At 42.9% G+C, this 11,249-nt stretch overlaps 1 protein-coding gene across 1 annotated transcript; it reads right to left on the bottom strand.

The window, feature by feature from the left end:
* Positions 1-272: 272 nt before the first annotated feature.
* On the bottom strand, positions 273-6,973 carry LOC124647372 (RING finger and transmembrane domain-containing protein 2-like). Its single transcript, XM_047187329.1, has 8 exons — positions 6,406-6,973; positions 5,283-5,359; positions 4,666-4,834; positions 3,888-3,976; positions 2,269-2,433; positions 2,085-2,162; positions 1,303-1,406; positions 273-902 (listed from the first exon to the last, which is right to left on the bottom strand). The coding sequence occupies exons 1-8, from the start codon at positions 6,971-6,973 to the stop codon at positions 797-799; spliced, it is 1,356 nt and encodes a 451-aa protein (XP_047043285.1). The 3' UTR covers positions 273-796.
* Positions 6,974-11,249: the final 4,276 nt, after the last annotated feature.

Here is an 11,249-nt window from a genome sequence, read left to right on the forward strand (position 1 = left end):
TCAAAATATGGACATAAGAAATGCTAAAGAACGTTTTTTTTTACTCAGACACTCGTACTTAAATGATATTTCAGTTTGGGTTTTCATCTCCATCAAAAAAAGAACAAACTCAAACTCGTTCAACCTCTCATGCATAACTTTTTTTTCAGGTAATTTGTGCATGAAGAGCGGAGTGGGAGAATATAAAACAAATAGTAGCACACTTGGATTACTAGCAACCACAAAACCAGAGTAGACCAGCAACAAAGGAAAATGGGGTAAAACATAAGATATGTGTCAACATTGTGGTCTTTGTAATATTTACTGTTTGTAATGAGTACAATTTATATGGTTTTCAACATTTTGATGTATCACAGCTTTACATGTTACATTCCTATCACTTTCCCGAACATAATTCCTGCTGGCAAGCAAAACTTGCAGGCTCCAATTATACAAGGACACATCACTTCTTTAAAAGAATTACCAATTTTACATCGAGCAAGCCAATAGCAGAATGTGGTCAAGCGCTTCAGGGAGGGTCCGCAGAAGTAGATCCCTCCAGCAATACTCTTGACCAGTAACTCATTCCTTTTGTGAACTTCTGCATGTCACAACTAAACAGCTCTCTTAACTATCGCTTGAACATATGGATGAACAGAATGGTTGCAGTCGGATGATTTTCAGGAACATTCTCACATAATCCTTGGTACATATGGAGAAGATGGTGTGCATGATAAAGAACGAAGGACTTCTACTTGGACTCTTTATAACCAATTGCTTGTGATGGGTTGTTAGTTAGGGTTTTCCATTTTGGAGTCTAAAACAACTGGAAAAACAGACTTGTAGAACCATCGCCAAATGACCGAATGTCAGCAGGCTTTACCAGTGCTCTACACAAGGGGCAAGTCCGTTCTCGCTCAAACCTAGAACAGAATAGGATAAAGCCATCATTAGTTAAAATTTCCAGATAGAATACAGGTAAAGATTAAGGCGTAAACTCAACACTTTAACACTTCAATACCAAAAAAGACAATTAAATCTCATTTCGCTCCTGCTAATTACTAAAACTCTCATAACAGAAATGTATTTTGTGCAGCGTCACGAAGAGGTCTGGTTCATATGAACTCTTAAACCTCTGGTCATACTGAAGTTCCAAAGTGGTTAACCATCGTCTTGCAAATTCATTCAAGCGCAGCGATCAATCAAGAACACATTGCATATCCAGACGTAAAGAACATTTAAGAATGAATTGCACATCAAACTAGACAGACTCAAATGACCAAATAATGCACAATGAAGGAACACATAAGCAAAAGGTGTTACCATTCAGAGACACAATCCTCACAGAAAATATGTTTACAGCGAAGGAGAACAGGAACATGCATCTTCTCCTGGCAGATGGCACACATATCACCAGCAGCGACTGCCTGCAGATAGTTCCACCAACACACCAGCACGTTAGCAATAGGAAAATTCATAGCTCCCAACTAAAATGGCAAAACAAAGGACCTATTTGTTGTTTAATATTATGCACATCATGGATAACTGAGAACTCACTAGAAGGTAAATAATTAAATAATAATAATGTGATGAAATGACTAGATAATAATAGCAACACAAAATTACGAGCTTCCTCGGTGTTTTGTGCTGCCATAAGAAAAAACAACCAGAGTTAAGTAACACCAAGACTCATGTTAGCAAGAGTTTTGACTCTACATAAGAGACAGCTAAAAACAACATGCAACAAGAAAGGGTTTAACACTTTGGGTTAATTCAATATATCTGCCAACTTAGCGTATTCGAAAATGCCACTGAAAGAAACGACTTACGAATATTTCCACTGCAAAAAAGGGATAATTCGACATCTGCCACTGTCTTGGTGCCATTTATCAAAGTAGCCAACTATTGGCAGTCAGGCAGTGGCATTTTTCATTATTTATTTTTGCAATGGCAATTATTGAATATGCGAACTTGACAGTGGCTGAGTTCTCGGGGATTTAATACTTTGAGGGACTTTATTAAGCAGTTGAACATGAAGAGTTGTCGGGGTTATACACAGCATACAGCATTTTTGTTCAGACACTTGACAGCAAATGATCTTTCACCTGTTCTGATGTTGCATAAGACCCATAATGCACATCTTTACGCGACAATGCCTTCACTGCAGATAAGAATGACTGAACCTGGAGGAAATATGGCCAAAAATAAGAAGATGGTCGACATGTGAAAGACAACATTTTATGTTACTGGCCCATGAGTTTGCACGTGAAATGCAATAAACAATAGTACCTTCTCAACTACGGAAGTCAACTTGAATGTCAGGTAAAGACCAGTGGTTAAAGATGAGAACAGACTTCCATATTCCTTGTTCAGAAAGAACCGGTACCAAACAGGTGTTGGCAATAAAGCTCGATACAGAAGCAGAAGGTACTCCACAAGCGTTAGCATTTGTCCCTAAGAAAATAAGAATAGGAAAATCTTAAAAACAGGTACAATCCAGTCGACGTTTAACAAAGGATCAAATGGAGTTGCCGGCATCTACTAACGGAGAGAACTTAAAGTAGGAACTGGGAAGTAAGGAGCTAGTTGGCTTTCGAGATATGGCTCATTCATAGAACCAAAAACAAAATTATTCGAACACCAATGTTGCACGTTAATTATTACCAGAGTGAATCCCTCATAGCGAGTTGTTCTAAACATGGAAGTTCTGGCATACATGTTACCCTAGAACACAAAGCAGATGAAGCCAACAGCAAAATTCTGGCAAATGATGTTTCAACATTATTCAGTAAGCGGCATACCGTAGAGACTATTGTGATAAAACCGTACCATTGTACCTAGGTGCGTGAATGCTGAAAGCTATCTGCTATTGTGAGAATGCATGAAGCATTCAGCAGCTGCACACACTAATTTGGTTTAAATTTTGACCAAAAAAAACCACTATTATGGACAGAGACAGGTTGTTCTTAGAACAACCAATCGTCCAGTTTGGAAAAAGAAGAGAATTTCATGCCTACAGTTTAGCTTTGCGGATGCCTACCGTAGTTATGGACATGGTGTTATAAACATGATTACAAGAACATCACTACTCCCTCCGTTTCAAAGGTTAAGGCGTAAATTTTTGGGCTCCTCGTTTCTCGCGCAGTTGCTGTGACGGCTCCTGTCCCAGAACTCCATGCATGCCATGGATTATTGGACAAGGACGAGGGGAACGGCCAAGGACGAGGCACTTTTGGCCTCACCGGCCTCCGATGAGACACATGGTGGCACGGGGAGGCACCGGGAGAGTGTCCTCCTTCATGGTGCACGGCGAGTCGAGCGGCCGAGGTCGCGGTCATGCCGATTGGTTCGTTGGCGAGTGCAGTGCCTCCGGACGGGGACGCAGCTCCCTTGGGCTCCATGGCGATGCGAGCGGCACCAAGGGTGCGCCCACCTTCATGTTGCACGACAGTGAGTACGAGCCTGGACGCCGGTTCCATGGATACGCGAGCGGCGGTAGAGCTTGCCCTCCTTCAAGATGCACGGTGGGTTCCAGGGCGACACGAACGCGCCCTCCTTCGACGGCGTGTTCCAGGGCCAGTCCAGAGGACTAGGCGCTGCAGGAGGTGCGAATGGTGCAAGCACAGCCGACCTCCTCCGCGCGCACGTCCGGAACCACAGCCATGGCCATGGCACAGGCCGATTCCAGACGTTGAGAACGATTGCGAGGTCGATGCTACGATTAACTCCTCCATGTTTTTTGAGGACGACGGGGAAGGAGAGCGAGGGGTAATATAGGAAGGTTAGTGATAGTTTTGCGCATGCACCTTAAGCTTTGTGGAAAAAACGACAAAACTTTTACGCCCTAAGCTTTGAAAAGGAGGGAGTATAAAAAATTGTATGTACAATAATATAGAAGAGATCATCACCTGCCTACGGTAGTTACGACCTCTACTATTCTTGTAGTACATAAGTAGCATGCACTTGACGGTCATTGCTGCCTGGCGGACCATTGTATCTGCAGGTAATTATTATTTATAAATGTCGATGTGACATAACATATTACCATGGTACCAACTATGCTAACCTATAGACAGATCAAAAAAATTGTGCTAAATAAAATACATTTTTCTACTTAGAAGATGATCATGTAGCACAGTTATGAAGAATTGTTTTTGGCTAAACATATGAGTTACCAGTATAAGTGCAGTAGTCTCAAACTCCGAGCTGAGCACAATTAAGTTCATGTCATATTTCTAGTATTCCTAGATTTCTGATGCAGATAAATATTGACATATGTTTTCCAACATACTTATTTTCTTCCATGTATTTCATTGGAACTTTTTATAATTGCTCTGAAGGAGAATACCCATTGAGAGAAGTAGACAAACTCAATGGAATGAAGGCAATAAAGGAGCATGTAAAGTTCCAAAAATCTAGCTAATGAGAGGAAAGAACAAGGCTAACTCCAATTATACTGCACTAGCAACCAGTCAAATTAACAAGCTAAATTAGTCAATTGGCAGTTCCAAAATGAAATTATTTAATACAAATAAGAAATGTATAAAATGATTCAAATAGGGCAGTATGAACAGAATAACCAACAGCACATAAAGGCAAATCTATGTAACTTGGACAACGTTCAGCTACTGCACACTACAGTACTGTGAGAAGACATTTGAGAACTTTTTCAGGCAGTAACAATACCATTGACCATGATGATAAAAATTGCATGCCAGAATGGTGGTATATCTTTTGGAGGAAGCATGAACAGAGGTCTAAGAAGATCATCATTCCTATACCACCAATATATGCCAAACACATGGATCACGAAAATTACGGTGATTCCAACCAGCATAGCAACTTTTCTCTCACCCTGTAAAAGAGGGAAAATATGTGACTTAATATCAATATGTTGGCCACGGGAAATGCTTTCATGATCTAACAAACGGATTTCCAACTTGTTTATCCACAAAAAACATGGCACTGTCTGAGCCACATGCTATTAGATGACCTAATGCTAACAGTAGAAATTTAACTCAGGGTCAGCTGCATTGAAATCTTCATTTCCTACAGTACTATCCAAACTGGATAATAAGGGATAAAACGAAGGCCACTATAACTAAAAGTGCTTCATCAATTATGGCCTCAAGATATTGATTGTTTGACTATGCTTTTATGTTGATGAAGTTATTAATACAAATCACCAATGAAACATCTCTTTGTTTCACACAGTCATCGTGAGTCCATTGAAACTCATGAGGATGGCAGAAAGGAAAGGTTGACTCAGTAGGCTATGCAAAATTGGAAATATAGCACCAAACCTTCAAAGCTGTTTGCTTCTTCAATATATCATTTGACTTGAACATTACAGCAGCAATCCAAATCGTGACAAAGAAACCTGCAGATCAATCCTTACATTATTGTGCATGCAAAATCTTCTGACGTAGCATTGCCCAAAAAGTAACAGGTATATATAACTGAAGGAGGAAATTCAAATGAAACTCAGTATGACTTGTTATAACTTCTCTAACAGAAAAGGGATATGCATGCCCATAAATTATAAGGATAAGATATACATAAAATTGACCAAATAAAGAGCTTTTTCTACAGGTATATGCTAATAACACCACTATTACTAATACAGAGCATCCAGATGCAGATCTCTTATTGCATGGAAAAGAAGGTTGGTCCAAAACTCACAGCCTATAAGCTGGTTTGCACAGCCTCCCCTGGCAGACAGGTTAAATGCTAAGAGACTATGGGAAAAAAAAAAAGTATCCATCTTTAGTATAACTGCAAAACCATGAGAATATAAACACATTTACAAGAAAGTTCTAGTTAGGTAGATGTTAATATGTTCCTTTCGAGTTGTCGATTAAGGTAGGAAGAAAATGCATTTATTTACAAGCATAGAAAACTGGTTGGAATACCGCATTGAGAAAGATAAGGTGTGGCTCTCACCTAATAGAGGAGCCCTGCTTTGAGCCAGTCCATTAAAGGTAAGTAACGGAAGCTAACTCCCAAGACCCGACTATAAACATATTCCACATTGGATTCATGTCACTAAATGCTGAATCAAACCCTGTTGTGTTCCCAACTATAATGACCCCACAACGGAAAGCCAAATAGATGCTATGACAAATGGAAATGCATCATAACACGGCTATACTGCAAGCATTGACCATCAGGACTAGGTACTGTGCTCCTAGAGAAACATATTGTCTTTTGTTTAACATCCGCAATAGAGCGTATCAAAGTTATCATTACAATCATTAGCACACCCAAGTATGTTGTTGTGGACTTGCTCTAAAATGCCCTCCATTTTGTTTAGCAATCTTAGGAAGGTTAAACAACAGCTCATAAACGGCACAACGTTAAGACGTATAGCAGGAGAATCCTGCAAAGAAGGCATCTTGGATGAGGGCAGGGAAATGTGTATCAAACCTTGGAGATGCTGGCGTATGAAGACGACGAGCAGGAGCAACGAGAACGGTAGTATCTGCTCGATCCACCGAGCGACGTGGTGCACGTCGTACCGCTGGTACGCGCGGTCCCCGGCCCCATTCCCCGCCGCTCCGCCACTGCCGCTGCCGCCGCCGTTTGCCTCCGCGTCGGCAGCGGCTCCCCTTCCCGCCACGGAGGCCGGGTCAACGTCGGAGGCGGCGGTGGCCTCAATCGAGTCCTGCGGCGGGGCCCCTGCCGCCGTGGCGGGCGGCGCGTCCGGGTCGCCCTGGATCCGAATCGAGACCTCGCCGTCCCCGGCCGCGGCAGCGGAAAGTAAGCCGTCCGACTCGGACGAGGAGGAGGAGGAAGGGAGCGCCTGCTGCGGCGTCTGTGGGCCGGGCCCGGCGGGCACGACGCCTGAGTACTCGAGGAGCGCGGCGAGCGGAGCCTGGAGCAGGCTGGAGGCGGAGAAATTGAGGCCGTACCGGCGGAAGCCGGAAGCCGCGGGACCGGCGGAGGCGCCGGACCCGGCACCCCGGCGATCAGCGGAGCCTCCCGCCGGCTCCATGACCGGCGGCGGAGCCCTGGAAAGGGGAAGCCGACGGCGCACGCGGAGCGGCGGAGGCGGAGGCGGAGGCGGAGACCCCGGAAATGGAAGATCCCCCCTTTGCTTTGCTTTGCTTGGGTTGGTTTGTTTGGCTTTTCGTCGCGGCGGAGCGGAGGTGACCGTCTCCCCTGTTTTCCTTGTGTTCTTTTTTGATTTGGCTTATCCCTTTTCCCCGAAATGGGCGTGTGGATATGTAAACTAGCCGTGTATAATGGAGAATTTACCGGTTAATATAGTACGGTGTATTACTCAAAGTATAAAATTAACCCAGCTAAAAAATATATAAGCTTACACGTATGAACACACGCATGAATTACTAGTAACATTGCTTAAGGAATTAATTAAATTTAATTGCTCCCTCTGGACCAATTTAATTGATCTTCTCGGCTCAGCGGTTTTCCAAAATAATTTACCTCCTACATAAGTTATCGATTTGTTTTTCATTTTACCCATTCCCTCTATCGCATCTCTTTCTTCATGTTGATATCCCAACAAAAAGTGTCGCTCTCCTTCACTCCCGGGTCACACTCTCCTTCACAAGTCCTCGCCGCCTCAATTCCTCCGTCCACACATGACCTCAACTCCCATCTCGTGGTGATGGCGCCTTCCTTCCGCCCCCATTTAGCAGTCCACGGACCTCTAGAGTGTCGGATCAGTGGAGCTCTTTTCGCAATGTGATGGAGAAGGGAGGAGGACGGAGCTTCGCGGCGAGAGGCACAGGGGCAAGTACTTCATCCGATTGACACGCATCTGCTAGAAGCGCGATTGATAAGTGCTCCCGCTGAGATTTGAGCTGATGCGGCTTCTACCATTTGGAGGCAATGACAGATTCATGTTCTTGTTGGATTCACCGCGATATCGCATCGCAAATTTCATAAATCCCAATTTTAGTTCATATTATAACAGTTTGCCCCTATGTTTAAGTAAATTTTGCAGACATACAATTTTAAAATTAATTGGAAGCACGACGCCTAAATCAATCAGAACATGGCAAAACCTCCATGCCTGGTCAACCCCAGATTGTTAATTAAATGGCCCCAAAAGAACCTGAATCATGAGAAAGAAAAGATAGCAAAACCATGGAAACTAAGATTCCTAGCATAGATAGACAAAGAAGCTCCACAATCGTAGGTTCAATTTAAATCCACAACTTGAGAAAGTATGAAATCCAAATTAGGTTGTAAATAGGTCTCATTTTCACTACTCCCTCTTTCACAGTTTATTAGGCCTGCGCGTACCCCTAGATCTCAAATTTGATCAAGTTAGCATTAATTATATGTTATAAAAAATTATATTATTAAAAAGTTTAGATGTTCTATTTTCTAATAATATAATTTTTGGACAGAGATTTGGTGCACATGGGCACCAGTGATCTCTTTAAAAAAAAAAATAGTTTTGAGTTGTAAAAAATTCTGGAAAAAAATCCACACATAGTCAATGATGTATCCCACGAACGGGCAAAAAATCAATTTCAAATACTTAATATTTTGAGCTACAAAAAAATGAAAAAAATTATAGATCTGAGTAGTCATGTTCAAATCTCCAAAACATATCAGAATTTGTCATTTTTTTCCAGGTCAAAATAAAAAGAATTTCGGATTGGGATTTTCCATGATTGTGGGATGTATCATTGGTAATCTACAGAATTATTTTCATGATTTTTTATAACTTGTAAAAATATTTTTCAATTTTTTTAACTGAGCGAGAGCACTGGAGCTCGTGTGCTAAAAGCACTTTTCGTATAATTTTTGCATTATATAATTTAAATTATATAGATCAAATTGACGACCTAGGGATACGGGAAAGACTACTAAACTGAGACGGAGGGAGTATTAACAAAGAATTCGTCTTTATGTTTCTCGAATTTGGAGTCAAGTTTAAATATATCACCCTAGAAGTGGAATCATCCGAGTCATTCTTTGATTCCTAGTACTTCTGAAAGAAATTACGGTGATTGGCCTATATAGGGGTGGAAGCTGAGTGTGGATAATCATAAATAACATGCATTCTTACTGGGAAACGCCAATATAGCAAGTAGGTATCCACGTCCAAAAAAATGTGGATAATAATATCTAGATCTTTTGCAACCAATAAGAGCATGTACAATGGTGATATCTTGCCGTGACACGTAAGATAAATGCTGAGGTGGATGAAAGAGAAAGTTAAAAAAGTCGTTGTCTTCTCTTAGTTAAGAGATGATTGCTAAGCATAATTTCTCTCACCACATATTCAGAATGCTTGGTTATTAAAGATAAGACTAAAAAAATAATCAAGTGTACATCATGTTTCTTGTTATATCTAGATTACGTGGCAGGGTTAAGACAAGACGGTCTTATCAGCCATTGCACATGCCCTAATAAAGTGGCATTGGATTTCGATCACAATGCAGATACGGACACACTATCCATAGTTCAATTACCATGTATATACCCACACCCAATTATCTAGTCTAGTAACCAAGAAAGTGGTGTGGAAGCTTCTATTGTCCTACGGCATCATCCTATTGTCCCGTGTCATGTTTGTTGTCGATTTAGGGTGTGTTTGCATCGGAAATAAATTTGAACGGAATGGAACCATTTCTCACCTAGCACTCATTCCTTATGTTTAGTAGTGGGGAAGGAATGGAACCAATACATACCCCTTTGATACAGAATAAACTCGTTCCTCCAAATCGGTGGAATTTCTCGCTTATCATCACCGTGAAACTCTCTGACACAATAAAAAGAAAGATTCGTCTCATCCCCATCCACCCTAACCCTTGTCTCTCTCGGACTCCTCTCGCCCCCCAAATCCCCGACATGTGGCCACGCAAGGCGAGGAGCAGGCGGCGGCGGCATGGGGAGGGTAGTAGGTGGGCACAGCGGATTGATGGTACCACCCTCCTGCCATCACCTCACGAATGCCATCCTCTACTCCTTCCCACCTACCCCCTGACATAGGCATACCCAATGGGCCTGCCGAAGAAGGTACCCGGGGTTTACTGAAGGCCCATCACCCGAAGAATAAGAAGATTCGGAAGCCCAAGATATTATTAAGGAAAGCTAGAGTTGTAATAGGAGTCACCGTTTGTAATCTTGCGGGATGGGTTGGAAACCCTCCCGGACTCTGTAAACGTGTGTATTAAGAATCCCTCGGCTCCGCCTCCTATATAAGGGGGAGTCGAGGGACAAAGAGAGGATCGAATTTCATCGTCAACACAACCCTAGTTTTATATTCGTCGAGTACTTTTCGAGCTGAAACCTTCGAGATCTACTTGCCCTCTACATCTAACTAAACCCTAGTCTATAATCCGTAGGCATTGACAAGTTAATCCCTTGTCAATTGGCGCCGTCTGTGGGATCTAGAGGCGACAAGGAGCTGATCTCGATGGCACGTTCAAGATCATCGACTTCATCGGTAGCAAGCAACATCATGGACAGAGGTAAACGGATCGAAACTGGTCTCGTTGATTTTGTTCCTCACCCGCCCTCCCGTTTGGATGCATATGCGTATCTGGAGGAGCCTATGGAGATGACGTTCGGAAGATTCCACTTTCGCGTCGGGAAAGAGGGAGCGTATCGTCTCGAAATTCCGATCTCATCGGGATTGTCGGCAGTCGACTCCGATTTTTCGAACTCAACATCGTCAATCGAGTCAGGCGAAGAAGAGACTTCATCGCCACGCTTCATCAGCACCAAGGCAAGCGAAAAGCTCGCCAAGATCTTCAGCGACATGTCCTTCGAGTCATCCGTGGACTCCTATATAAGCGATGACTCGAGCAGCGTCGACGACTTCGATTTCATCGACAAATCCACTACGATGGGCAAGGTCTTCGCCAATCTTTATGATGGTGTCACCAAACATAGCACAGATCTAAATACAAAATACCATCAGATTTATGCCATCGGAGAGCCAAGTCGTGATCAGGAGGAAACATCTGAGGCTTTTGACGATCTGGGAAATCCATACGTCGATCCCTCTAATCTACGACAAGGTCTAGGCGATAAATACGTTGGACCTGAGCCTCGCGATAGAGTTCAACTCCCGCGAGCAGCATGGGATAGAGCCGCAAGAGCTATGGATGGCTCGGAACCAATGGCTACAACAGCCACGCCAGCGAGTTGCAAGCATATCAATATAGGCTCGCACGAGCCGCAAGGGAATTGGAAAAACAGACAGCACTGCTTTAAATAGAAGAAAGGAGGTAACCTCCGCTTCAGCGAGCGAAGAGCGAGAGTTAAGTCGACAATCCGGAACT

This window comes from Lolium rigidum, chromosome 4, assembly GCF_022539505.1.
Source record: "Lolium rigidum isolate FL_2022 chromosome 4, APGP_CSIRO_Lrig_0.1, whole genome shotgun sequence".
NCBI lineage: Eukaryota > Viridiplantae > Streptophyta > Magnoliopsida > Poales > Poaceae > Lolium > Lolium rigidum.

Coding starts and splice junctions, on each gene's coding strand:
- LOC124647372 (XM_047187329.1), bottom strand. CDS start 6,973: ATGGAGCCGGCGGGAGGCTCCGCTGATCGCCGGGGTGCCGGGTCCGGC. Junction 3,977..4,665: donor TTTTATCATCATGGTCAATG/GTATTGTTACTG, acceptor AATTACCTGCAG/ATACAATGGTCCGCCAGGCA. Junction 2,434..3,887: donor GTCGTAACTACCGTAGGCAG/GTGATGATCTCT, acceptor TTATTTTCTTAG/GGACAAATGCTAACGCTTGT.